The sequence below is a fragment of the Trachypithecus francoisi genome, unplaced genomic scaffold, assembly GCF_009764315.1.
Source record: "Trachypithecus francoisi isolate TF-2019V2 unplaced genomic scaffold, Tfra_2.0 Lachesis_group10, whole genome shotgun sequence".
In the NCBI taxonomy this organism is placed as follows: Eukaryota; Metazoa; Chordata; class Mammalia; order Primates; family Cercopithecidae; genus Trachypithecus; species Trachypithecus francoisi.
In genome coordinates, this window is record NW_022681455.1 from 25892251 (window position 1) to 25916951 (window position 24701).

The 24701-nt window shown below is 37.9% G+C and overlaps 1 protein-coding gene across 10 annotated transcripts in view; it reads left to right on the forward strand.

Annotated features, from left to right (window-relative positions):
* CARMIL1 (capping protein regulator and myosin 1 linker 1) overlaps positions 1–24701 on the forward strand; it is a 347932-nt gene that overhangs the window by 222329 nt on the left and 100902 nt on the right. For all 10 annotated transcript variants that reach the window (XM_033216407.1, XM_033216412.1, XM_033216416.1 and 7 more), the window contains 6 exons: positions 6723–6804; positions 7573–7672; positions 7774–7828; positions 12722–12894; positions 14434–14502; positions 17309–17402. In XM_033216407.1, the coding sequence (XP_033072298.1) occupies positions 6723–6804; positions 7573–7672; positions 7774–7828; positions 12722–12894; positions 14434–14502; positions 17309–17402 (573 nt within the window). The remainder of the gene's footprint in view (positions 1–6722; positions 6805–7572; positions 7673–7773; positions 7829–12721; positions 12895–14433; positions 14503–17308; positions 17403–24701) is intronic.

The following is a 24701-nucleotide window of genomic DNA, read 5'->3' on the forward strand; positions in this document are numbered from 1 at the left end:
TTTCTAAACTATGTCATAATATTTTATCACGTTTTGTTTCTTAGGCCTAGATGTCCACATTTAAGTAGATTTCAGTTTGCTTCTCTTCATGATATAATAAATCTCCCCCCAAAAGTGTTTGGATTTCCAATATAATTCATGCTGGAATGCTTGACACTTTGAGTGTTAACTGTTTGAGTCTTTAATCATCTGTATTTGATATTGCAGAGTTTGTGTAATCCTCTTAGAAGCTCTTTCTATCATGGAAGTTTAAAATCATGAATATGTATATTTTCTTTCTGCCTGTTCTCTGTTTAACTACAAACCCTCTCCACTCTTAGCATACCAGTCAAAATCATAGCAGCTTCAGCCCTTGACTTTTCCCGATGATCATATAAATCTAGTCTTAAAATCCAAAAGGTGGTGAGAAATGAAATTTCTCCTTGATACCATTGTCATCTTGGGAGGTTACTTACTCAGGTTGAGGGGCTGGCAGACCTGGGACAAGTCAAGGTCCAGAGCGTTCAGCTGGCAGATGTTGATCATCCTGCTGGGGTTGGGGGAGGAGGTGCGGAGGGCCGGGGGTTGGGGAGATGGGGACGGATAGGGAGGGTTTGTCCTGCAGTCCTGCAGTTTCTGATGTGGGCTCCGTAAGAGCTCAACGCTTCCTGTGGGTACCTCTAATACAAGTCCACCACAGCCAGGGAAACAGGAGCTATTGTGAGATACCTTGAAGTCTTCTTATATTTATAAATAGGTGATTAATATAAAACATCTACTGTATAGAATTTTTTTTTTTTATTTTGAGATGGAGTTTCACTCTGTCGCCCAGGTTGGAGTGCAGTGGCGTGATCTCAGCTCACTACAACCTCCGCCTCCCAGGTTCACACCATTCTCCTGCTTCAGCCTCCCGAGTAGCTGGGACTACAGGCATCCGCTACCACACCCAGCTAATTTTTTGTATATTTAGTAGAGACAGGGTTTCACTGTGTTAGCCAGGATGGCCTCCATCTCCTGACCTCATGATCCACCCGCCTCAGCCCCGCAAAGTGCTGGGATTACAGGCGTGAGCCACCGCGCCTGGCTACTGTAAAGAATTTTTGACCCAGATTTATTTCTTCTCCTGGTAGGGGGAATAAATCCAGCGATGGATTTTAAAATCAGATTAGTATGAGTGTTATAGAGGATAAATGATGGTAAAATATGGTAGTTGAGATTATTGGGAAGAAAGGGAAAATAGTCTTAAAGTAGGAAGTAAAAGTGTTTGGACAGGGAGCTTAGAATAACTTAAGCAAATTATTTTCGATTTTGCCATATGCTGGTTCCTTTACTGTTCGTTCTCACCTTTCCTAATAAGTTGGCTTGTAGTTCTCAGGGTGTTCTTTATTCCCCTGAAGTAGGCATTTCACACTCATTCATTTGAATGAGAGAGGAGACTTACACTTCATGCTATTAAAAAAAAAGTTCCCTGTGGGTATTTAGAACGTATGGAGTTGCTTTCTTACAATACAAACATCATTGTTATTTGGAAAATTAAATCTAAAATGTTGGTCTATAGTCTTTGTATCTGTGATAACTAAGGTAACAAGCACTGAAATTAACCTTACATTTTCAGGTAACTTCTATACTTACAAGAAAAAACTTCTATGTTCCTTAAGGCATTTTGCATTAATGATATCATCACCTCTGTTTCTTTCCCTTAGTCTTTTAGTATGGAAAAGGAGTCTGTCTTGTGTGTGAACATGACTCAAAGTAGTTATGGGAGGCAAAAAGAGTGAGCCAAGGGTGAGCACTTTGGAATCAAAGGGCCCCCTTTGAAACATGGCTCACTTACTTGGCTTATTAGGTGACTCACCTTCTTTCAGCCTTTGTTGCTCATCTATTGAATGGAAATAATGGTTTTCAAGGCTAGCTCTGGTACAACGTCACTACGCCAGCCCAGCATATGTGAGCCATCATCTAGGGTGTAAAAGATTTGCGATGGAGGAGCTTTATTTGGAATGTCAGAATTGATATCATAGGTCAGTATTGCCCTTCTAAAAATTTTTATTTAGAAGCTTTATGAATATTCAATCTTTACCAAAAAATTTTTGGGAATTGCCTTCAAAGCTGTTTTACATCTTTCAATAAGGATTACTCTCATCAGCTTATTGGTGAGACAAATTCTTCTTGAAACCTGATTTTTTGGGCACAAGACAGTATTATACTTCATGGCCAGATTAGCTTCAGGATGGCCTGTGGCTGATCCTTATTCATTCTCAAAGGGTTAGGATTTAGTGTCAGTACAGATGTTCAGATAAATGTGTGTATTCCATTGCCCTCTAGGTTAGTTCTGAAGAGCTTCAAAACCATTTTATATGGCAGTAGTGATATTGTCATTCATGAGTATTCTTCCCATGTACCCAAGTATCTGAAGAGAGGCAATGGATCTATGCATTCTTTTTCTTTTTTTTCATTAGTTGAGACAAAGTCTTGCTCTGTCACCCAGGCTGGAGTGCAGTGGTGCAATCTTGGCTTACTGCAGCCTGCACCTCTAGGGTTCAAGTTATTCTCCTGTCTCAGCCTCCTGGGTAGCTGGGATTACAGGCATATGCCACTGTGTCCAGCTAATTTTTGTATTGTTAGTAGAGATGGATTTCACCATGTTGGCCAGGCTGGTCTCAAACTCCTGACCTCTAGTAATCCACCTACCTCGGCCTCCCAAAGTGCTGGGATTACAGGTGTGAGCCACTGTGCTTGGCCATGTGCATTCTTATATGTTTAAAAATGTTATAACTTCATAGTTATACATTAAGAGAAGAATTGGTAAATGATGGGACTAAATTCTTCAAACTTAATCTCCTTCCAAATGAGAGACAAAAATCTCTAATACTTCAGAGAAGATGCAAAGGGCAATTAATTATAGTTGTGGCTTAGTTGCAGGCCTGGGTGTGGGAGTTAGTTTCTTTAAGTGGAAACTTTTCTGAAGATGATCCTACAGTTTATTGCAATTCATGATGAGTAGAAAAAAGAACATCAAATACTGACATTTGTAATGAGTTTTGCAGCAATTGAATAGAAACTTTTACAGTTTCATTCCGTTTGATAATCATTCAACCAACCTTGAGGCAAGCATCATTGTAGTTCCCCTCACCTATCACTTCCCTGTCAGGCCAGGTATGGAACGCAGAATTGCAAATGTTTCACGTGACAGGATGCATATATGAAAGCAATGAATATCTGCACCTATTTGCACTTTGAAAATGACTGTATTTGCCTGAGCATGGTGGCTCACGCCTGTCATGCCAGCACTTTGGGAGGCCAAGGCAGGCAGATCACTTGAGGTCAGGAGTTCAGGACCAGCCTGGCTAACATGGTGAAACCCGTCTCTACTAAAAATACAAAAATTAACTAGGCATAGTGGTGCACACCTGTTATCCTAGCTACTTCGGAGGCTGAGGCAGGAGAATTGCTTGAACCTAGGAGGTAGAGGTTGCAGTGAGTCGAGATTGTGCCATTGCACCCCAGCCTGGGAGACAGTGAGACTCTGTCTCGAACAAACAAACAAACAAAAAAGAAAACAACTGTATTTATATATATCCTTCTTAGGTACTAGATTGTTATTTGGCATCAAATCCTGCTAGAAAGTGGGCATTATGAACTGGATGTTGTCTAATCATTTTTTCTGTCCTTGGAGAAACCTACACCATTCAGTTTTATGTATGAAAATTTCCCAGGATAAAAATTAATTTAAAAAATTACTATTGGAAGCCCTATGAAAGAATAGTAGATAATTTGGGGGTCATTTTATATTTTTTTAAATGATAAATGATATTAAGGAAGGAAAGTAAATTATTGAAAGTTCCTTCTAGATTTTAATTTTCCTTGCTGTGCTTATCCCCATTATGGATATTTGAGTGTTTGATATTACTTTTTCCTTAGAATTATGAGTAAGATCAGAAATGTGAGTGAGAGGATACTACTCTCTTGAAGGAAATGTGATTTTATTTTTAACAGTTCAAAAAGTGTTCGTCATTTTAGTCACATTTACTTCTCTTTGATCTTGCTTTCTTTTAAATAATGGTAGTGTGTGGGATCCAAATAAGGGTAATTTAAAAACCAGTTTTACATGCACACATGCAGACAGCCTCTAATTATGCAAATTCATTTAAAAGGATTTTCATTTACAGTAATGAAAAAGCTTCTACTGTTTTGGGAAAGCTTTAGCTTTTGGAGAATTTTAGACATTTAATAACCTGTGACTTAAATTGAATGTTCTTGGTAACTGAAGCTCAGTTATTTTTGTATCTAAATTTTTGTTTTGGGAGCAAATTTTAGTTAGAAGTATTTTTCCTGACTCTTTGCTTTTTTACATTTTGTATTGATAGAGACTTTAGCTTCTCCTTTATTCTTGCTCTGCATACTGCTGATAATGTTTTCTGTTTTTTCTCCTTGGGCTTTCATTAGCTTGGCCATTGTGTAAGTACTTTATGAATCAATTAGAATATATTGATACATTTGATTATTTTTTAAATATTGGAAAATATGTTTTATGTGTATATGCTGCAAATATTATCAGTAAGGAGTATGTATAAGCAAAGTTAAACCTTTAAATGTTACCTATATTTTCTATTTCTATAAATGGAATATTTTTACTATACTTTAAACTGATAGAACATAGACATTTTCTAACAGAAATTTTATTTCTCAACAAGTAAATAACTCTCAGCAAATATGAAATTGTAAAGACTTACGCAGTTACACTTACCTTCTCAAAAGCGTACTTTTTTCTTGCTCTAAAAATCAAATTGTTTTTGGAGAAGTGTTTACTTAAATTAGTTCTTATTTTTAGCTTTGACATAGTGTATGTACACATTTAATTCTTCAAGTATAAACAAGCTGTGACCAAGAGCCATGCTTTTCAGAACTATCTGTAGTAAATAAATTATTTTTATGTTTTTTAAACTTCCAATCTATCATAAACCAATACATTTATAAAATATAATAAGAACAAAATACAAGAAAGATTTAGAAAGATGCGAGATATACAAGCCCCCAATTTTTGTGATTAGATACAACAGACCTAAAATGTTTACTACTAAGGTTTCTAAAATCTTTACACTCAATTTCTGTACTTATTCATCTCAGATTTTGAGTAGCAAGGTGCTGGGGAAGATGTACAGGTGTCATGATGAGACAGGCCTGATGGGGCATTTGGGTAAGCTGGAGAGCGCCTGAGAAAACAAGCAGGTGTAGTGAAATGGGCCTGCCACTCTCCTGACAATAGCTTCACTCATAGGTTAGAAGCCCTTCAGCTGTGAAGTTGGTTTTGGTTTCCCTGAAGTATGAAAACCAGTCCCTTGGAGAGATCTGCCTCTCTGCAATACCCTACTTCAGAGCTCACCTTAGAGCAATCTGTCACCTTAAAAAGTAGAAATGGTGAGATGCGGTGGCACATGCCTATAATTCCAGCTACTTGGGAGACTGAGGTGGGAGGATTGTTTGAACCCAGGAGTTCAAGACCAGCCTGAGCAACACAGTGAGATGCTGTCTCAGAAAAGTAGGAATGGCTGAATGTAAACATCCCCACTGAAATTCTTCTGAATAGAGAGCATTCCCAAAGATCTGTGCAGAACTCTCTGCTTACCATACAAAAAAACCAGAGAAGTTGGCACGTTCTGATCCAAGGAACCAGCAAAATATTGCATCCAAAATAGGGAAATGAGGATTCTTCTAATTCTTACATCAAAACCTAGATATGTGGAAAATAGCACCTTGTATTGTAAGTTTGTTGTCAAAATTTTTATAAATTTTAATTTTCCTACATGAGTAAAGGACTTGCCATGTTCCTTGGTTCACAGGTTTCCAATAAATGATAGTTTGTTTTTCCTCATTAGATAATAAGTTTACTGAGCAAAAGGGCCACAGCTTAGGGAACTTTGCATCCTTCACAGTGTCTTACACAGAGTAAGAACTCAACAGATATTGCTGAATGGAAAATACAAAGATATTATGACTCCTGTACAATATACTTTGATTTCATAGGAAAAGATGAAAAGTGCTGTATTGGGTTTTTCAGGTTGTTGTTCTCTTTTAAATAAAATTGCAAATGAGGTGAGAATAATTTGCACTTAGTTTTGCTCTAAAATAATCATCATAATGATATTTTATATTAATTCAACAATTTTCTCTCCATGACTCAAAGCATTTGTACAAGTCATTTTGCAGTCATCTTTGGTTAGCTAATTATTAGTGAGAACTCACACTCGTTTCTTAGAACAGGTAGGGATGGGTCCTTCCTGAAATGTTTGACAATCAAAGTAAGTCTTTATTGTCTCCTTTGGTTGGGTGGAGAGTTTATACCTTGGAATCGGTAACAGTCAAATAAAACAGTAATTTTCTCATGTATAAAATGAATTTATTAGATTTCCAAAAGTCAGAAATGAAGAAGTTCTTCCGGGTTGACACTGCTTTGCTACTATAGTGGCCTGGGTGGTAGTCATCTTGTTTCTCTTTCGTTTTTTTCTAATGGTTTTAGGATTTAATGTGGGATCACGTGGCACAGAAAACAGCAGCAGTGGCTAGTGATAGGCTCTTTACAGCAGCAATGGCTAGTGATAGGCTTCTTTGGAGTTGATAAGCTTTTACTTTTTCTTTGGTACTAAGTTTATTTTAAGACTGACTATCTCTCCTATTTTTAATATTTTGATTACACTTCCAGTAGAGTGAAGACTTTACTCTGTGTTTGGTTTGTGTTTCTCTAGCTGAGATCAGGAGGTGCTCAAGTATTAGAAGGTTGCATTGCTGAAATACACAACATCACCAGCTTAGACATCTCCGACAATGGTAAGTCAGGTATCAGAAAAGAAACGAAACTGAAATTTTTTTTTGAAACAAGTTAATATGGGGAAAATAATCTTCTACCCAAATCCAGACATACCTTAATAAAAATGTTATTTTATTTCTTAACTAATAGGGCTTTTAAATTTAATAATAGGATTTATTTGTAGAATAAAACTGTGCCAGAGTCTTACTAAGTTGATTCTGTGGCCAACTATGCAAAGTCTATGCAGTAAAACAACTCAGTTGCAAAAATATCACCAGTACATTGAAAAAGGTCTGAGCCCAACTTTTTGCATTCTTGCTGATAATAAAATTGTACTCTTGTTTATTTATTCAGAAGCTTATTTCATTAGCTTCATTTCTGCTGATTGTAGTATCATGTTAGTATGAACCTGTGAAATTTGCATAGACAACTTTAACTCCACTTACCCCCCAGTGAGCAGTTTGTTGGAATCTTCTCTAACAGAGTGGCGGGGAGAGATGAAACTTTCTGCCATTATTCATTCCCATTTCCTGCTGACTTGGTTTAGCCACTGATTGTATAAGAGATTTAGATAAGTCTTTGTAGAGAATGAATTTATCCCTGTGAAATAATAGGGCATGAAAAGAGAGCAAAGAGTGCCTTTGAAAATGAAAGATTAGAATCCCAGGCCCCTCAGGAAGGCAAAGGAAGTCATCCAACTACATGTCACCTTTGCTTAATTGTGTTCCAGCTGAGAATTAATTTATACACATGTGTTTTGATGCTTTATTTACTCTGATTCTTTCCAGGTTTAGAATCTGACCTATCTACCTTAATAGTGTGGCTCAGTAAAAACAGATCAATACAACACCTGGCGTTAGGCAAAAATTTTAATAATATGAAATCCAAGTAAGAGTTTTGAATTTTTTTATATGACAATGATGAAAATAACCAGCCTCCTGAAAGCTTTTGATTTGATTCCACTGTCCACATCTCTAAAATCTCTTTAGAAATCTGACACCTGTATTGGACAACTTAGTACAGATGATTCAAGATGAAGAATCAGTGAGTATGATGTTAAACATTTTTTACTGAAATCTTCTGTTTGTTGCCATTCTTACTGATTATTTCTACTGGATTAATTCTGAAATCCTTTCAGATAGTGTTATCAATGTATACATTTTCCATTACTTTTTAAAAATGGAATAAATATGCTTTAGTAGAGTTGTAGAATGTATTTAAAAACTCACTTTTTTACTTCATTCAACGCACTGTCAATTAAAGAAAGATTGTCACTAATAGAAAGAAGTATAAATTGACTCCTGGGCCTATCTTTTAATTAGCGTTACTACTTCCTAACTTTAGCTAATAATCTAATCTGCAGGCATGAATTTTTACAATCTAGTTGACTTCATGACCTTATATAATGCTGAGAAATATCATATTGCTAATTTGAATTTCATCTAATAATTATGTGGAATTATAGGAGACCAAGGAAGTTTTCTTCCATCTTTAATTGCTGCTTGAAGTCTAGTAGCGCTCTGTATTTTTAATTCCCTTTAGTCGCCCCTGACCAAAATTTAGTTCAGGGTAAAGAAGTTTAATTTCAAATAGTATCTTATTTTCCTGCCCTTTAAAATGGATTAGGAGAAAGAAAAGTTATTTTATGGACAAAGTAAGAAGCACTCTACCATGAATCCATTTAATTTAGAGCTGGTGTGTTACATCTTACACTTTACTGATGCTCTTTAAGATTTTGTCCCTTTCCTCTCAAAGTCCTATTTAGTCATCAGACTCAGCTTTTCCAGTTCCTAAAACTCAGATCAGTTTGTATTCCTACTATGAAGAGTTATATTATTCATGTTTTGTAATAGCTGCTTTTGTAGGTCATGAGGGTGATTTTTATATTAATCATGTGGAGTATGTCACATTTTGAAAAAGTGTAATTTTCCCTTCTGATTTCATACCAGGGAATAGCAAATTCTATTACAGCTGTAAGCTGACTTTTCTGTGAAAGCTAAGAGGCCAGGAGGGATGGACACTGGACACTTCCTCACTTGCTGTTGCCCCCACTTCTTTGGTGGGCCTCTGAGCTGGTGGGCAGGAGAAAATTCTGTTCTGTTTCCTCTTCATTGTAGATGCAATTTTCAACTTGTGGGCTAGAAAATGAATCTCATTATTATTTAATGAATTCAGCACTTCTCCTTACCCTCATTTGCTAATAAACCCCACATTTTGTTGCTCTTATGCTGGGTTATTGAAATTAGGGATATAATTAGAATGTAATTTAGACTTCTCGGAGTTTATGCTGTTTGCTTTACATATTTAATTTGACTTTGCATCACTCTGCTTTGTCTGAGTTTCTGATTTTCCAGTATTGGCCCAGTTTTAACAGATTATGGAAGCTAATATTATGTAATTATACTTAATATTCACCCCAAAAGGTTTTTTTTCTTAACACATACTTTAGGAAAATTTATATTTTTATGAAAAGTATATAAATTTTATGTTTTGGTCATTACGTGAGGTTCTTCAAACCATCTATAATTCTGGAAGTCTGTTACTTAAAGATAATAGTTAAAATATACCTAAAACCATATTTGCAGGTGATGAAGTTTGGTATATAAATGTGAATTTTGTCAAGTTAAAAGTTTGAATAGAGTGTTGCTCGTAATGCTGTACAATGAAAAGCTTTTTATGTTCCTGCCATTGAAAAGTAGATGGCTTTTTCCGAAAGCAATTACCTTCTATTTTTTTCTACTTTTAAATGGGTAATATGCAAAACAATTTGAAATGATTAGGAGATGAGTCTTGTGATGATAAAAATTTTATCGATACCTGGTACAATTGGGATCATTTTTTGTTTTATTTATTTACGAGTTTTACATATTAAAAAAGTAATCTCTTTGCTTTTTACATTCTGACCTGGTGTTTGTAGAGCTTGTTCTTTGACCAGCCTATGGAATACCTTATTCACCCAGTGTTATACATTATGTTCAGCTGAAAAACCTAGATGCTGGTGGATTCCAGTGTCACCTTCATCTATAGACAGTGGTTTTCAGGCTGTTGCACCCAGAGTCATGGGACAGTAACATAGAGGGGCCAAGATGACAGGGAGTTTGTTCTGAAGTATTATACATATGAACCCATATTGTAACCAGCAGAACAGAATGTGTTTCTCCTGGGAGTGAGATTCTCAGATTCTCAGATTAAGCATGTTCAGCTATGAAAAAGAAATAGTAAGATTTCAAATAGTAATGTTACACGGAAGTACAATAAATCAAGAAGGGATGACCTTATAAATATGCATGCAATTCAGGCTGTTCTGTTCACATTAATGACTGCCTATTATTTTTAAGTATTAACTGGGGTGTATTAGAATTTGAATATAGTCCTGGAATTGATGCTTGATAGCTCAGAGAGTTGGCAGTTTTCCAATATTAGGAAGAAGCTATATCATTTTTGTAGTAATTGAATCAAGATTATTGAAATGATGAAAGATGTGATTACATCTTTTTTAAAGCATATTTTGTTTGTTTTTCTTTAAAACAGTTTCCTGAGCCTGAAACATTTTTAGTTATCATTTCTGCTTACCTGTATGTAGGATGTTAAGAAAATTGAAGAAACCAAGCTAAACCCGCTTGAGTCTAAATGGATGCAGACTTTTTGGCCCAGGTTTTAATTGCCTTAGCACTTACTAGGCCATTTAACTTTTATAAATTTGATTCTTATTAATACAGCATTACCTTTTGATTTTACCGTAAATGTATTAACTTTGAAAGCCATGGTAAATTTGGATGATAAGGACGATAATATTGTCTCTTGGTACCAACCACATGCATAATAATGCTTTGTTGATATCTGAGTCTTGAAACCATCAACACCCTCATTCTGTCTCCTGTAGCCCTTTGGTAGATGAACCTCTCACAGATATTGCTTTGGAAGTCAACGTTAAGTGGTTGAGTAGACATACATAAATCCCAGGCTGTGTGTGGGGGCTGTCATGTAGACCACCCAGGCACACCTTGAGAGCTCCAATCCCCAGGCCATTGTGGAACTTTGTCATAGATTACCGCAGAAGCTGCTTCTATCACTACTTCCTGTAATGTTGGGACTGCTTATGCAATAACCATACAGTTTGTTTAGTGTGGCTAGGACAATATAGAGCACTCCACGCAACCCAGGAGACATCCAGATCTCCCAGGGAAGTCTGAGTTCTGACATTTAGAGGCACATTGGTTCAACCTGGTTAACCTGGAATTCTTACCCCACTTCAATAAGTTATGGCTTAAATCAAGGAATGCAAACTCAAATGCCCACAGGGCTAGGAACGCAACATAAACTAGTAAAGTGAGCTGGGTGTAAGTAGGAAGCTCTATTAATTTATTATTATTATTATTTTGGTCAGATACCACGCAGGACAAACAAAACCTGCCTTTAGGCTGAGTGGCTTTCAATATCTGGTTTAAATGGACAATGAGTGGGCTGGTTTGGATTCACCATACAGCTTATGGTCAAATAAAAAGGTCACACAAGACCTGGTGTGGTGGTTCACGCCTTTAATCCTAGCACTTTGGGAGACTGAGGCTGGTGGATCACCTGAGGTCAGGAGTTTGAGACCAGCCTAGCCAACATGGTGAAACCCTGTCTCTACTAAAAATACAAAAACTAGCCAGGCATGATGGTGGGTGCCTATAATCCCAGCTACTTAGGAGGCTGAGGCAGGAGAATCGCTTGAACCCGGGAGGTGGAGGTTGCATTTAGCCGAGATTATGCCATTGCAGCACTCCAGCTTGGGGGACAGAGCGAGACCTTGTCTCAAAAAAAAAAAAAAAGGGCACACACAAGTTTGACTTAAAAAAAGAATTGTAGATGTATCTTCTGACTGAAACTTAACAGATGAAGTTAAGGCTGGGTGCGGTGGCTCACGCCTGTAATTCCAGCACTTTAGGAAGCCAAGAGAGGATCACTTGAGCCTAGGAGTTCGAGACCAGCCTTGGCAACATAGTCATACCCTGTCTCTACAAAAAAAAATTTTTAAATGAGCCGAACGTGGTGGCGCACACCTGTAGTTCCAGCTACTTGGGAGGCTGGGCGGGGAGGATGGCTTGAGCCCAAGAGGTCAAGGCTATAGTGAGTGGTGATTGTGCCACTGCACTCCAGCCTGTGCATTCTTCACAAAGCGAGACTCTGTCTCAAAAAAAAGATAAAATTAAAGGGTGATGATCAAAAAGATCTGCAATATGCTAATAGGGAGATGTGGTATAAGGTTAGGAGCATGAAATCTGGAACCAGTACATCTGGGTTTGAATCCTAGTTCAGGTCCTTTCTAACAATGTAACCTTGGTTGAGTCACCTGACTTTTCTGTTTGTTGGTTTGGGAAATGGGATAACAGTAGCATCTAAGTAATGGGTTAGTGGGAAGATTAAGTGAATTAATACACATGAAAAGCTTAAATGGTGGTTAAACATAGTAATTGTTCAATAATTGTCAGCTATTATTAATCCTGGCTGGCTTTTATCTTGCATTTGCCCTCTATTAGTATTTTAAGGTGTCATTTCACCTTGTATAAAAATAAAATGGGTATAAAGGGTGATCATATTAAAGCTGAGAAATTTTTATGTTATGGTTTTTTTTTTTGTTTTTTGTTTTTTTAAATTTCATCCTATCCTCTGCTTAAAGCTGGCATTTGTCAGCCTACTTGTCTTTCCCTGGCTTCCCTTAAGAGAGAAGTGTTAGATATTCAGCATTAAAACACAAGTTCCCCATCTTTGACTCCAGTGGTCCATTTTGTGCCAGAACCTTCAGTTTCTATCCATGAGTGTCTTTTAGGTAGCAGTTCTAAAATCAGACACGTGCAGTGGGTCCATCCCCTGTCATTCTCCACGAGATGTATCGTGGAGAGTGGGTGCTGCTTTGATGAGACTGCTGAGTGCCGCGTGTCATTTGCTCCACAGCCTCTGCAGTCATTGTCCCTGGCTGACTCGAAACTCAAGACTGAAGTCACCATCATCATCAATGCCCTGGGAAGCAACACCTCCCTGACCAAAGTGGACATTAGCGGGAACGGAATGGGGGACATGGGAGCGAAGATGCTGGCCAAAGCACTGCAGATCAACACTAAGCTCAGGTAGAGAGATCCTGCCCTCCCTGCTCATGAGGAAGGCTTGGAGCAGATTCTGAACAGCAAGCATTGCAGAGCCGCTGGGCCCAAGGGGACCTCAGCTTCCCATGAGGCCAGCTGAGAAGAGGTGACAATGTCAAGACTTCTGTCGGAATAATGAGGAGGGTGTTCCCAAATTTAGACATCGTGATTCTTTTGGTTTGTTGTCTTATAGTTCTGTTGTACGGTAGAACCTGACTGAGAACTGCCACGATTTCCTATTTCACATCAGTGTTGATAGCTGATCAGTGTGTGGGTAAAGGCAGTGAAAAGCTATGAGGGTTTTGTAGGCAGCACTAAGTGAGCAGAGCCCATACTTTGCTGTGAGCGCAAGGTCTTAACCCCCTTGCTCATGCCTGCCAATATAAAGACTTAGAAACAAGGGGCACGAAAGGTCTGCTGGTTCAAAACCAGGCTCACACTGGGTGCTAGCTGTTCTCTTTAGCAGTTTTATTCCATGTTTCCTAAGTGTGGCTTTTCTCAAGGACTAGCTCCACTGGCAACTCGTTGCCATCCATCATTCAGAGAGATTGGAGTTGCTACCTAGGTCAACAGTCTGGTGAATGAAGAGTCAATTCACGTTGCTCCTCAAGGGCTCTTTTATGAAGTTTTTCTATTCTCTGGCATAAAAGTCTGAGTTTTCTGTCTAAACTGAAGCCAAAAGCCAAAATCTGCAGCAATTTCTTTGAAGGTCAGTATGTGTGTAAAGAAGGTCATCCAGATTAGGAAGGGAAGGCAGTGAAAGTTGTGAGGCTGGGATCATCCAGACAAATAAAAGCTGTTTTATGTGTCAGGGTGAACTGACAAATCCTAAATATCTCTGAAGTATACACATTCTGAAGGTAAAGTAGTATTTTTCTCTCCAAATGCATTTTGTGTTTAAAAAGCAAACAAAACTATAAGCAAACTATAAACAGGTAACATCGGTAACATTACCTGTTTATAGTAACTGATGTTTTGCCAGCAGAGTGAGGAAATTCCTAGGAGTACTAATTAAGCCATGTCAGGGAAGTAATGAAAACACAAAGAACTATGACAGATTCTCTCTAGTGTTTTAGAAACACTAGTGTTTTACTGTTTGGGGGGGGAAATCTTAGTAGCTGAAATTCTTTATATTGGGCATGGAACTGGTTAGCATCTTTTGTAAATAGCTTCCACCTCAGACATAAATATGAGAATATTATTGGGAGAATATCAGAGAAATATTGGAATTTAGAGTTTTCTGTCTAGTGAAAGTTAGATAACATAATATTAAGTTAGTATATGTGCTATTGCTGTTAGTACAGTTTTTCCACACTACTTGCATGATAAATGTGTTACGAATATAATATTGGGGGAAATGCTTATCCTTGTTTTGTTAGAAATGAAGATGAACATTATTCCTTCCTCCTATAATGTGACTGTACTGAAATATCTAGACAGTGCTGTCTATAAGAGGTTTATATTCAATGCGAGAATCATTTTCTCTAAGTGTCTGATCATTTATGTGATTTGGTTTTCAAACAGGACTGTAATATGGGACAAGAACAACATCACTGCACAAGGCTTTCAGGATATAGCTGTTGCTATGGAAAAGTAAGTTTGAATTAGGATTTCTTTCTAGGAAAATAAAAAAACAAAACCAATGGTATATATATTATCTGTGGGGTAATAGAAGCAACTGTTTATTGGGGATCAGAAGATCTGGGTCTGAGTTTAGTCTACAGCTAACCAGCTATGGGATCTTGGAAGACATTGAATTTTCCCTGGTGGGAGTTTCCTTATGTATGAAATGAGGGCACAGATGCCTGTTCTGCTAAAAACACCACACTGTCGTGAAAATTAAATGAGATCACGGAAAGGGGAAAGGGGCTGTGTGACACTTGGCTTGTTTCCTTTCCCCTTTGTCGTTCACAATCTACACTGGGTCTTGTTCTTTTGCCTATTGTGACACCTTTGAATTCACTGGTGAGAAGAAAGCTGAGGTCCAGAAAATAAAGGTGAAGTTGATAAATGGTAAGCCCAGGGCTAAGTTGTGTCATTACTATGAAAGACTTTCTTCATTACTTCAGTAACTAAAGCCTACAGTTATTATTTATTGTTGAATTTACTTTCCCAGTAAACTAAATGAGAAAATAATACTAGACATAGTTGAAAGTAAAACTAGGAATGTGGTTCTTTCTGGGCTTTTCAGTCCTCATATTGTATTATAAAGGCAGAAGTGAACAAAGCAGATTTATACAATTAAAAATGAGAGGCTATAAGATATGGGTGAAAAATAAGGGGCCGATAGCATAGAAGCCGTTTCCCTGGGAAAGGGGAGAAAATGCTCATTATTTTGTGTTTTTCCAGATTCCTTGTATATATGAGGCCTCCCAGGAGGGCCTCTCATGCCTGACATGGTATTGTGGTACAACCCTAGACTAGGAATCAGGAGTCCTTCATTCAGTCTTCAGTTCTGTCACCCACAAGCCTATGATCTTGATCAAGTCATTTAATCTCTCTGATTAATTCTTTTTTCATGAAGTGAGAGGATTAGGATAAATGATCTCCAAGTCCCTTCCATTTCTAAATTCTGTGGCTCTACTTTAGCCAGGAGTTCAAAGTTACTGCCACTACAAAATCACAGGGACTCATCTCTCAGCCTCTTCCCTTTACTGACCCCAGGCCATCACTAAATAGGGGTTAAGCAGCTCAGACCATCAGTTTAGCATTGCCACTGCATGATTGTAGACCCCCCTATGGTTACTCCTGTTGCACCACAAAACCCCAAATGGAAACATTTATTCACACTGCATCTGGATGCTAACAGCACAGTTGCCACCCTGATGTAGACTGCCAGCTCAGGCTGGTGTTTGGAAGAAGTCAGGAGCATGGACAACCAATACTCAACGTTTCCAGATAGACTGTCAGACTGCCTTCATCACAGTCGATTACGTATGCTCTGCTCCAAGATGCCAATGCTTCAAAATCACATTTGGTTTAAATAAACTATGCTGGTCTGTAACATGATAAAAATTGGATGAGGGAAAGAAGAATTGTGAAGGCCATAAAAAAGACATATTGTCTCTTAGTTTCATTTGGCTGGATTTTCTGAAGGCAAAGAAAAACAATTTTGCTAAAACAAAGCTAAGTTAAAAATCAGAGCTATAGAAATTGCAACTTTCTGTTTGTCTGATTATTTTACATGAAGCTACCCTGTAAGTTGGACTGGGTGAATTTTTTTTTTCAGTAGCCCATCTAGACTGCTACTATTAAGTTGATGGTTTTATTATTTATTCTTTATTAGTACCTTATTTTACGAGTTAGTTGCTAATTTATTCTTCCAATAGATGTCATCTAAATATGCCCCAGAAGCACACTGTGAGTGCTGCTGATAGTTTAGAGTCCTAAAACAAGGCAGCTGACTGTGCAATTTTAATGTCCCAGTTGCCACCAAGTAGCCCAAGGTGAAGTTGATCTCTTCCTGAACACCGTGTTATAGAAATGGACAGATGCATTTTGGAGTGGAGGACAGAAGTCATCTCTAATACTGGAGTTTGTGGTAGGTGAGCAGGTGTTAATGATCATTTCAGCACGTAGCAGTTTGCAGCAAAGTCAGGATCAAAGGCCAGGGACCAGATTCAGAGTTCTGTGTGTTTTCCTCACACAAAAATGGCTCACTCCTGCATGTTTGTGTTCAATAGGCCTGCCAGTAGCAATGGGATAATATACAGCAATCAACAGTTACTTCATTTGGTTTCTAGAGCCTGGTGGACAGCAGCTCTTGAACTCAAGCTGAAAGGACCTGCAGAGGTCAGAGTGTTTAGCCAGGCAGCAGACCCTTTCCCAGCAGCTTTAAAAGAGACAATCCTATGTATACTGGACATCATCATTTAATGGAGCCCAGAAACTTAATAGACTGTTTTGTGGGCACTAATGGCTTGCTTTGCAAGCAAATGTTTTGTTTTTATTTCTGTTTTTCCCTCTACCAGTTTGGGGCTGGTTGTCACACATAATCACTGTGGGGACCCAGGTACAGTCAGGTCTATTGGTTACTAAAACCCATGTAGCGAGTTGATGTTGGACTTTCCCTAGGCTTGCCCTCTGTTCATCTTTTCAATCCTAGTGTGAAAATTCTGTCCTTGATGGAATCCAAAACTAAAAACAAAACAACAAAACTGCATTCCTCAAAGTTGTGTCAGTTTTGTAGGTAGTGTGAATTAATGTGGTTGCCTGTAGTATTGGACATGTGGTTATTACAAAGGATAATCTGCGATCTAGTGGTCTAAATGGTCTGGTGGTTTGGAATTTTCTAAGCTACTCTTGCAGCTATCCTTTTGGATTTTTTTTAAAAATGAGTGCTAATTAAGGTAATAGGAAGTTATTTTTAAATAAGTATATTATTTTCTCCTTTTTCTAGGAACTACACGTTAAGATTTATGCCAATTCCTATGTATGATGCTTCTCAAGCCCTAAAAACAAACCCTGAAAAAACAGAAGAGGCTCTGCAAAAGGTATTAAAGAAACAGTAGCTTAATTATAAGCAATTCACATTTAAATTGTGGTTATGTTCCTGAAGGTATTAACAATACTTTGTTATTTTACAAAGTTTATTTTTATTTATTTATTTTTTTTCACATTGTCTTGCGTTCTTGTGACCACAACTGGGGTAATGCATGACTGGAGGAGGAGTAAACTAAGGAACACTAAAGCTTGTCATGCAATTTAAGTGGAATAAAATAACATTCTTACAACATCAACATGCTGGAGCTTAAGTATAGTTAAAGTATAGTTAACTTCCTGATTGACTGTCGGAGAAGTGTGTGGAACTGAATATCAGTTTGCACAGCTTCCCTCCTCTTCGTCCTCAACAGATGGATCCCTCTCTTCTGTCTTCATCAAGAAATTTAGTGTATTCTGAGCTCTCACTTTACCATCCTCATCTATAAATGTATATAAATCCACAGCCATTCCTGCCTCTATACTGGCAAACTCAGAGGTACCTTCCACTTCAAAGCCCAGCCATTCCCTGGTGCATTTGACTCCCTTATTCTGCCCTCTGCTAGAAACCTCTGAATCATTCCCTTGCTCTCCCATATCTTCATCCTTCTCTTTCTATGGCCACCTTTCTCTGCATTTTAGATGTGCTCAAATATTTCCCATCTGAAGAAGCCTGCTCCACTCACACTGTGGTATTATTTGAGGAATCTTTGAACTTTTCCTCCCCCTTTGTTCTTTCTCCTTGGTGATGTCATCCAAAAGACCACCAAGATGGCTAAATTTTAGAAAGGATAGCTTCATTAATGATGATTTGCAAACTGAGAAGAGACAGCCTCTAGTGTGTGCTGAATGTGCTCCTCTCTTCAAAGAAGGGAAGGGCAGGTTGGGTTTTATGCCTCACAAGGCATGCATCATACAGTCGAGTTGTACATATTCAGCAGGCTTGGGTGGAAGCTATACATATTTATGAGGGGAGCAGAGTGCATGTGCAGTGGGTAAACATATGTAACATACATCTCATATTCACTTTGGGGTGAGGTTTTAGCATTAAAATGAGGGTGAATTTAGTTCTTTATGTTAGAACTATAGTACATGAAGACAGTTTGTGTGCAGCCTCTGTACACTGGCTGAAACTAGTTTCAGGTCTGCAGTTACTTATCAAAAAAGAATGTAAGGCTAGCTGTCTGTCCAGTCAGAGTCGTAGTTGTCTGGGTTGTAAATCAGAATAGAAGGGATCTGATAGTTCCTGTTGTTAGGATGTTTAGAGCTGTAGGAATTTAGAAATTTGCCTTGCCAGCTGGCCCTGAACCCTTACCCCATAGGTAACTTTGTTTCCTTCATCTTAGGGTCCATCTTAGTTGATGAAGAGGTTGCTCAGATCAGTGTTACCACCTTCCATCTAGTCTTCCAGAGTTGACTTTCCTCTCTCATTTCTTCCTTAGCTTATCAATCAGCAAGTCTACCATCACGTAGCATAAGTCCCTTCATTAGCTTTTCTTCCCTCTGTTCCCATTATGGATACCTTCCTTCAAGTCTCATCATTTCTTACCAGGATTATTGCCACATTTGCCTCCTCTTGTCAGCTTTACATGTTGCAATAAAAAAATAGCCATCCTATTTCATGGTAAATCTGAGCAGACTAAAATCTTCACTCTATCCCTTCCTAGTGGCTTTCAGGATAAATAAAGCAGGGTCTCCGTAACACAGCAGGAAATTCTGTTCAGAATCTACCTCCTATACACTTCCCACTTCATCTTTGGCCAACTCTTTTGTTTTGACCTGTGTCAAGGAACTCATTAAAAATGCAAATTATTATTATTATTATTATTATTTTATTATTCTTTAAGTTCTAGGGTACATGTGCACAATGTGCAGGTTTGTTACATGTGTATACATGTGCCGTGTTGGTGTGTTGCACCCATTAACTCGTCATTTACATTAGGTATATCTTCTAATGCTATCTCTCCGCCTTTCCCCCTCCCCACAATAGGCCCTGGTGTGTGATGTTCCCCTTCCTGTGTCCAAGTAATCTCATTGTTCAATTCCCACCTATGAGTGAGAACATGCGGTGCTTGGTTTTCTGTTCTTGCGATACTTTGCTGAGAATGATGGTTTCCAGCTGCATCCATGTCCCTACAAAGGACACGAACTCATCCTTTTTTATGGCTGCATAGTATTCCGTGTTGTATATGTGCCACATTTTCTTTATCCAGTCTATCATTGATGGACATTTGGGTTGATTCCAAGTCCTTGCTGTTGTGAATAGTGCTGCAATAAACATGTGGGTGCATGTGTCTTTATAGCAGCACAATTTATAATCCTTTGGGTATATCCCCAGTAATGGGATGGCTGGGTCAAATGGTATTTCTAGTTGTAGATCCTTGAGGAATCGCCACACTGTTTTCCACAATGGTTGAACTAGTTTACAGTCCCACCAACAGTGTAAAAGTGTTCTTATTTCTCCACATCCTCTCCAGCACCTGTTGTTTCCTGACTTTTTAATGATTGCCATTCTAACTGGTGTGAAATGGTATCTCATTGTGGTTTTGATTTGCATTTCTCTGATGGCGAGTGATGATGAGCATTGTTTCATGTGTCTGTTGGCTGTATGAATGTCTTCTTTTCAGAAGTGTCTGTTCATAACCTTTGCCCACTTTTTGATGGGGTTGTTTTTTTCTTGTAAATTTCTTTGAGTTCTTTGTAGATTCTGGATATTAGCCCTTTGTCAGATGAGTAGATTGCAAAAATTTTCTCCCATTCTGTAGGTTGCCTATTCACTCTGATGGTAGTTTCTTTTGCTGTGCAGAAGCTCTTTAGTTGAATTAGATCTCGTTTGTCAATTTTGGCTTTTGTTGCTGTTGCTTTTGGTGTTTGAGACATGAAGTCCTTGCCCATGCCTATGTCCTGAATGATATTACCTAGGTTTTCTTCTAGGATTTTTATGATTTTAGGTCTAACATTTAAGTCTCTAATCCATCTTGAATTAATTTTCGTATAAGGAGTAAGGAAAGGATCCAGTTTCAGCTTTCTACTTATGGCTAGCCTATTTTCCAGCACCATTTATTAAATAGGGAATCCTTTCCCCATTTCTTGTTTCTCTCAGGTTTGTCAAAGATCAGATGGCTGTAGATGTGTGGTATTATTTCTGAGGACTCTGTTCTGTTCCATTGGTCTATATCTCAGTTTTGGTACCAGTACCATGCTGTTTTGGTTACTGTAGCCTTGTAGTATAGTTTGAAGTCAGGTAGCGTGGTGCCTCCAGCTTTGTCCTTTTGACTTAGGATTGTCTTGGCAATGCGGGCTCTTTTTTGGTTCCATATGAACTTTAAAGCAGTTTTTTCCAATTCTGTGAAGAAAGTCATTCGTAGCTTAATGGGGATGGCATTGAATCTATAAATTCCCTTGGGCAGTATGGCCATTTTCACAATATTGATTCTTCCTATCCATGAGCATAGTCTGTTCTTCCATTTGTTTGTGTCCTCTTTGATTTCACTGAGCAGTGGTTTGTAGTTCTCCTTGAAGAGGTCCTTGACATCCCTTGTAAGTTGGATTCCTAGGTATTTTATTCTCTTTGAAGCTATTGTGAATGGGAGTTCATTCATGATTTGGCTCTCTGTTTGTTACTGGTGTGTAAGAATGCTTGTAATTTTTGCACATTGATTTTGTATCCTGGGAGTTTGCTGAAGTTGCTTATCAGCTTAAGGAGATTTTGGGCTGAGACGATGGGGTTTTCTAAGTATACAATCATGTCATCTGCAAACAGGGACAGTTTGACTTCTTCTTTTCCTAACTGGATACCCTTTATTTCTTTCTCTTGCTTGATTGCCCTAGCCAGAACTTCCAACACTATGTTGAATAGGAGTGGAGAGAGGGCATCCCTGTCTTATGCCAGTTTTCAAAGGGAATGCTTCCAGTTTTTGCCCATTCAGTATGATATTGGCTGTGGGTTTACCATAAATAGCTCTTATTATTTTGAGATACGTTCCATCAATACTGAATTTATTGAGAGTTTTTAGCATGAAGGGCTGTTGAATTTTGTCAAAGAAAAAAGCAAATTATTAAGCCTCAGAAACTGGGGTGGGACTTAGCATTTGTGTTTTCACAAGCTTTCCTGGTGTTTGTAAAGTTTGAGAATCCCTGCTATGTTCCAGACATCCTTTTTCTTTCCTGACTACCATGCAGGTCTGTTGAGATTGAAATAAGTGTCAGCTCATCTAGGAAGACTTCTCAGAGGCCCTTTCCTTCCCTAGGTGTGTGGTCTTCCGATTTCCTGTGCTCCTCTCTGTCATTGGCCTTGCAACATTGATTTGAGTTACCTGGCTCCATGATTTTTTCTCCTAATGGTCCATGAGTTATTTGAAGGCAGAGCTTATGTATTTTTTCATCTTTTTTATTCTCACAGCTAGCACAGTGCCTGGTGTGTATGGTTGGATACTTCATTGATTGATTGATTGGTTGACAGGGTCTCACTGTGTTGCCCAAGCTGGAGTGCAGTGGTGCAGTCATGGCTCACTGCAGCCTCAACCACCTGTGTTCACGTGATCCTCCCATCTCAACCAGGACTATAAGCATATGCTACTCTGCCTGGCTAATTTTTCAAATTTTTTATAGAGACGAAGTTTCACTATGTTGCCCAAGCTGGTTTCAAACTCCCGCACTCAAGCAATCCTCCCACATTGGCCTCCCAAAGTGTTGGGATTATAGGCGTGAGCCACCATGCCTGGTCACTTGAATGCTTTTTAGGCATATGTGATTGGAGATGGGAGAGGGAAAAGCTGTAGTATGGCAAAATAAATCAAGATTTGAATTTAGAATATCTGACTTAAAATTAAACTCTTCTCATAACCTTCAATAAGTTACTCAATTTTTCTGAACTTTATTTTTTTTCAACTATGTAGGTAGGAAAAATAAAACTATGTAATAATGGTTAGCTGACAATATATAATTCTTACTAGGTGTCTGGCACTGTTTTAAATGTTTTACATAAATTAAAACATGTATTCCTTAAAAAAACGATGCAGTAGGTTCTATTATTACAGATATGGAAAACAAAGAGCAGGAAGATTAATTTGCCTAAGGTGACCATGAGGATCCGGTGACACAGTATATGTGAAAAGGAGTTTGTGAAAAGCTACATAAAAATATTAGATATCTTTATAATTTCCAATAGGATACTAATCAGCTTTGAAAAAATGACATATTCTAGAGAAACCAGATTTCTGGTTTCAGATTTGAACTCTCAAGAGCTTGGAAGTTATCACTCCCATCCTCACAACAGCAAGAATGCCTGAACAAACAGAAACTCAATGACTTTCCTTAGATCTATCAAAGAACTTAAGCCACAAGGAAAACTATCACCCTGAAAACTGGGGACTGGAAAGAGAGGTGCAGAGAATCACAGTGAATCATAGCCAAGATCAGCCAGGAGCAGAAGCTAGTAGAATAATAACTTATAGGAGCACTTAAACAGTAAGTGATGAATTGCCAGAGTCTTAGCATAGACTATCATGAGAGCTAAAAACTCCGAGGGGTCCAGTTTTAGGGAACCCCCACCCTTTCATGGATTTTACTTCCATGAGTCCCATCAGGCTATTGCAGTCAAGATTGGAGAGAAATTTCTTTTTTTTTTTTTTCTGACAGGGGGAAGAGGAAAATAACCATTTTGAAATATACTTAGAGCATTCTGTTCTAAATAACAAAGGTCTACCAGCCAAAGAAACCACTTTAGTAGGATCTTACCTGAACAGGGGAAAGATAATTAAACAACCCTCCCTTTCTAGCCTTTCTGTCTCACATAAGGGATAGGGTTAAAAAGGATAAGAAATATTTCTGAAGGCCATAGCCCAGGGACCAGGATTGCTTAAAAACAAACAAACAAATAAAAACTAATCATAAGATTATAGAATACTCCCCCTTCCTAACACCTTATCACCACATCAAATAAAATAACAGTGGATTACAACTGAGCAAACTGCAAGACACAGATTGTAATTAAGAAAGAATTTCTAGGGAAACCCCAAAATAACGGGATACAAAAGCAAAAACACTAGAGGAAATCAAAGCCTCTGGCACATACAGCTACAACAAATACTAAACAGAGCCCAGCTCTTAGCCAGTTAATATATAAAACCTCACACTAAAAGGCTGATTACCTCAGTTTATATTACCAGATATATCATTTTCAGCTTTCAGCCAAAAATTACAAAGCATGTTAAAAAGCAACAAGCAAAGTGTGAAAGAGACAAAACAAGCATCAGAACGAGACTTATATATGATACCAGTTTTGGAATTATCAGAGCCTTTAAATAACCATGATTAACTTGTTAAGGGCTTTAGTGGGAAAGCAGACAGCATACAAAAACAGATGGGTAATGTAAGCAGGAGATAAAAGCTCTTAAGAAAAAAAATTAAAAGGAAATACTAGAGATAAAAAACCTGTAACAAAAATGAAGAATGCCTTTGATGAGGTTATTGGTAGACTGGACATGGCTGAGGGAAGAATCATTGAGCTCTAAGATTCTTCAATAGAAACTTCCCAAACTGAATTGCAAAAAGAAAAAAAAAAAAGAAAAGAAAAGAACAGACTATCCCAGCACTGTGGGATAATTATAGAAGATGAAACTTGCAGCTAATGGGAATACCAGAAGGAAAGTAAAGAGAGAAAGGAACAGAAGAAATATCTGAAGTAATAATGGCTGATAATTTTCTGAAATTCACAACAGACACTAAACTACAAATCCAGAAAGGTCAGAGACCACCAAACAGGATAAATACCAAAAAAGCACACATAGGTATAGCAAATTCAAAATGTGGATAACCAACGACAAAGAGACAATCTTTAGAGAATGTAGACTAAAAAAACACGTGTGTATTGAGAAACCAGGATAAGAATTACTCTTTTTGTCAGAAACCATGTAAGTAAGAAGAGAGTGGAGTGAAATATTTAAAGTGTTGATGCAAAAAATCCCTAGCAGCCTAGAATTCTGTATCTAGGAAAATTATCCTTCAAAAGTAATGGAGAAATAAAGACTTTCTAGGATAAACAAAAACTGAGGGAATATAGCACTAGTAGATCTGTCTTGCAAGAAATGTTAAAAGTTCTTCATGGAGAAGGAAAATGATAGAGATTAGAAATTGGATCTGCATAAAGAAAGGAAGAGCATCAGAGGGAATAAAATAAAGTAATAGTATATTTTTCTTATTATGAATTGATATAATAGATGACTGTTTTTTCAGAGTAGTAATAACCACAATGTACTGGGTGAATGTGGTATAAAGGATGGAAAAGGAACTGACAATCTTATGTTATAAGG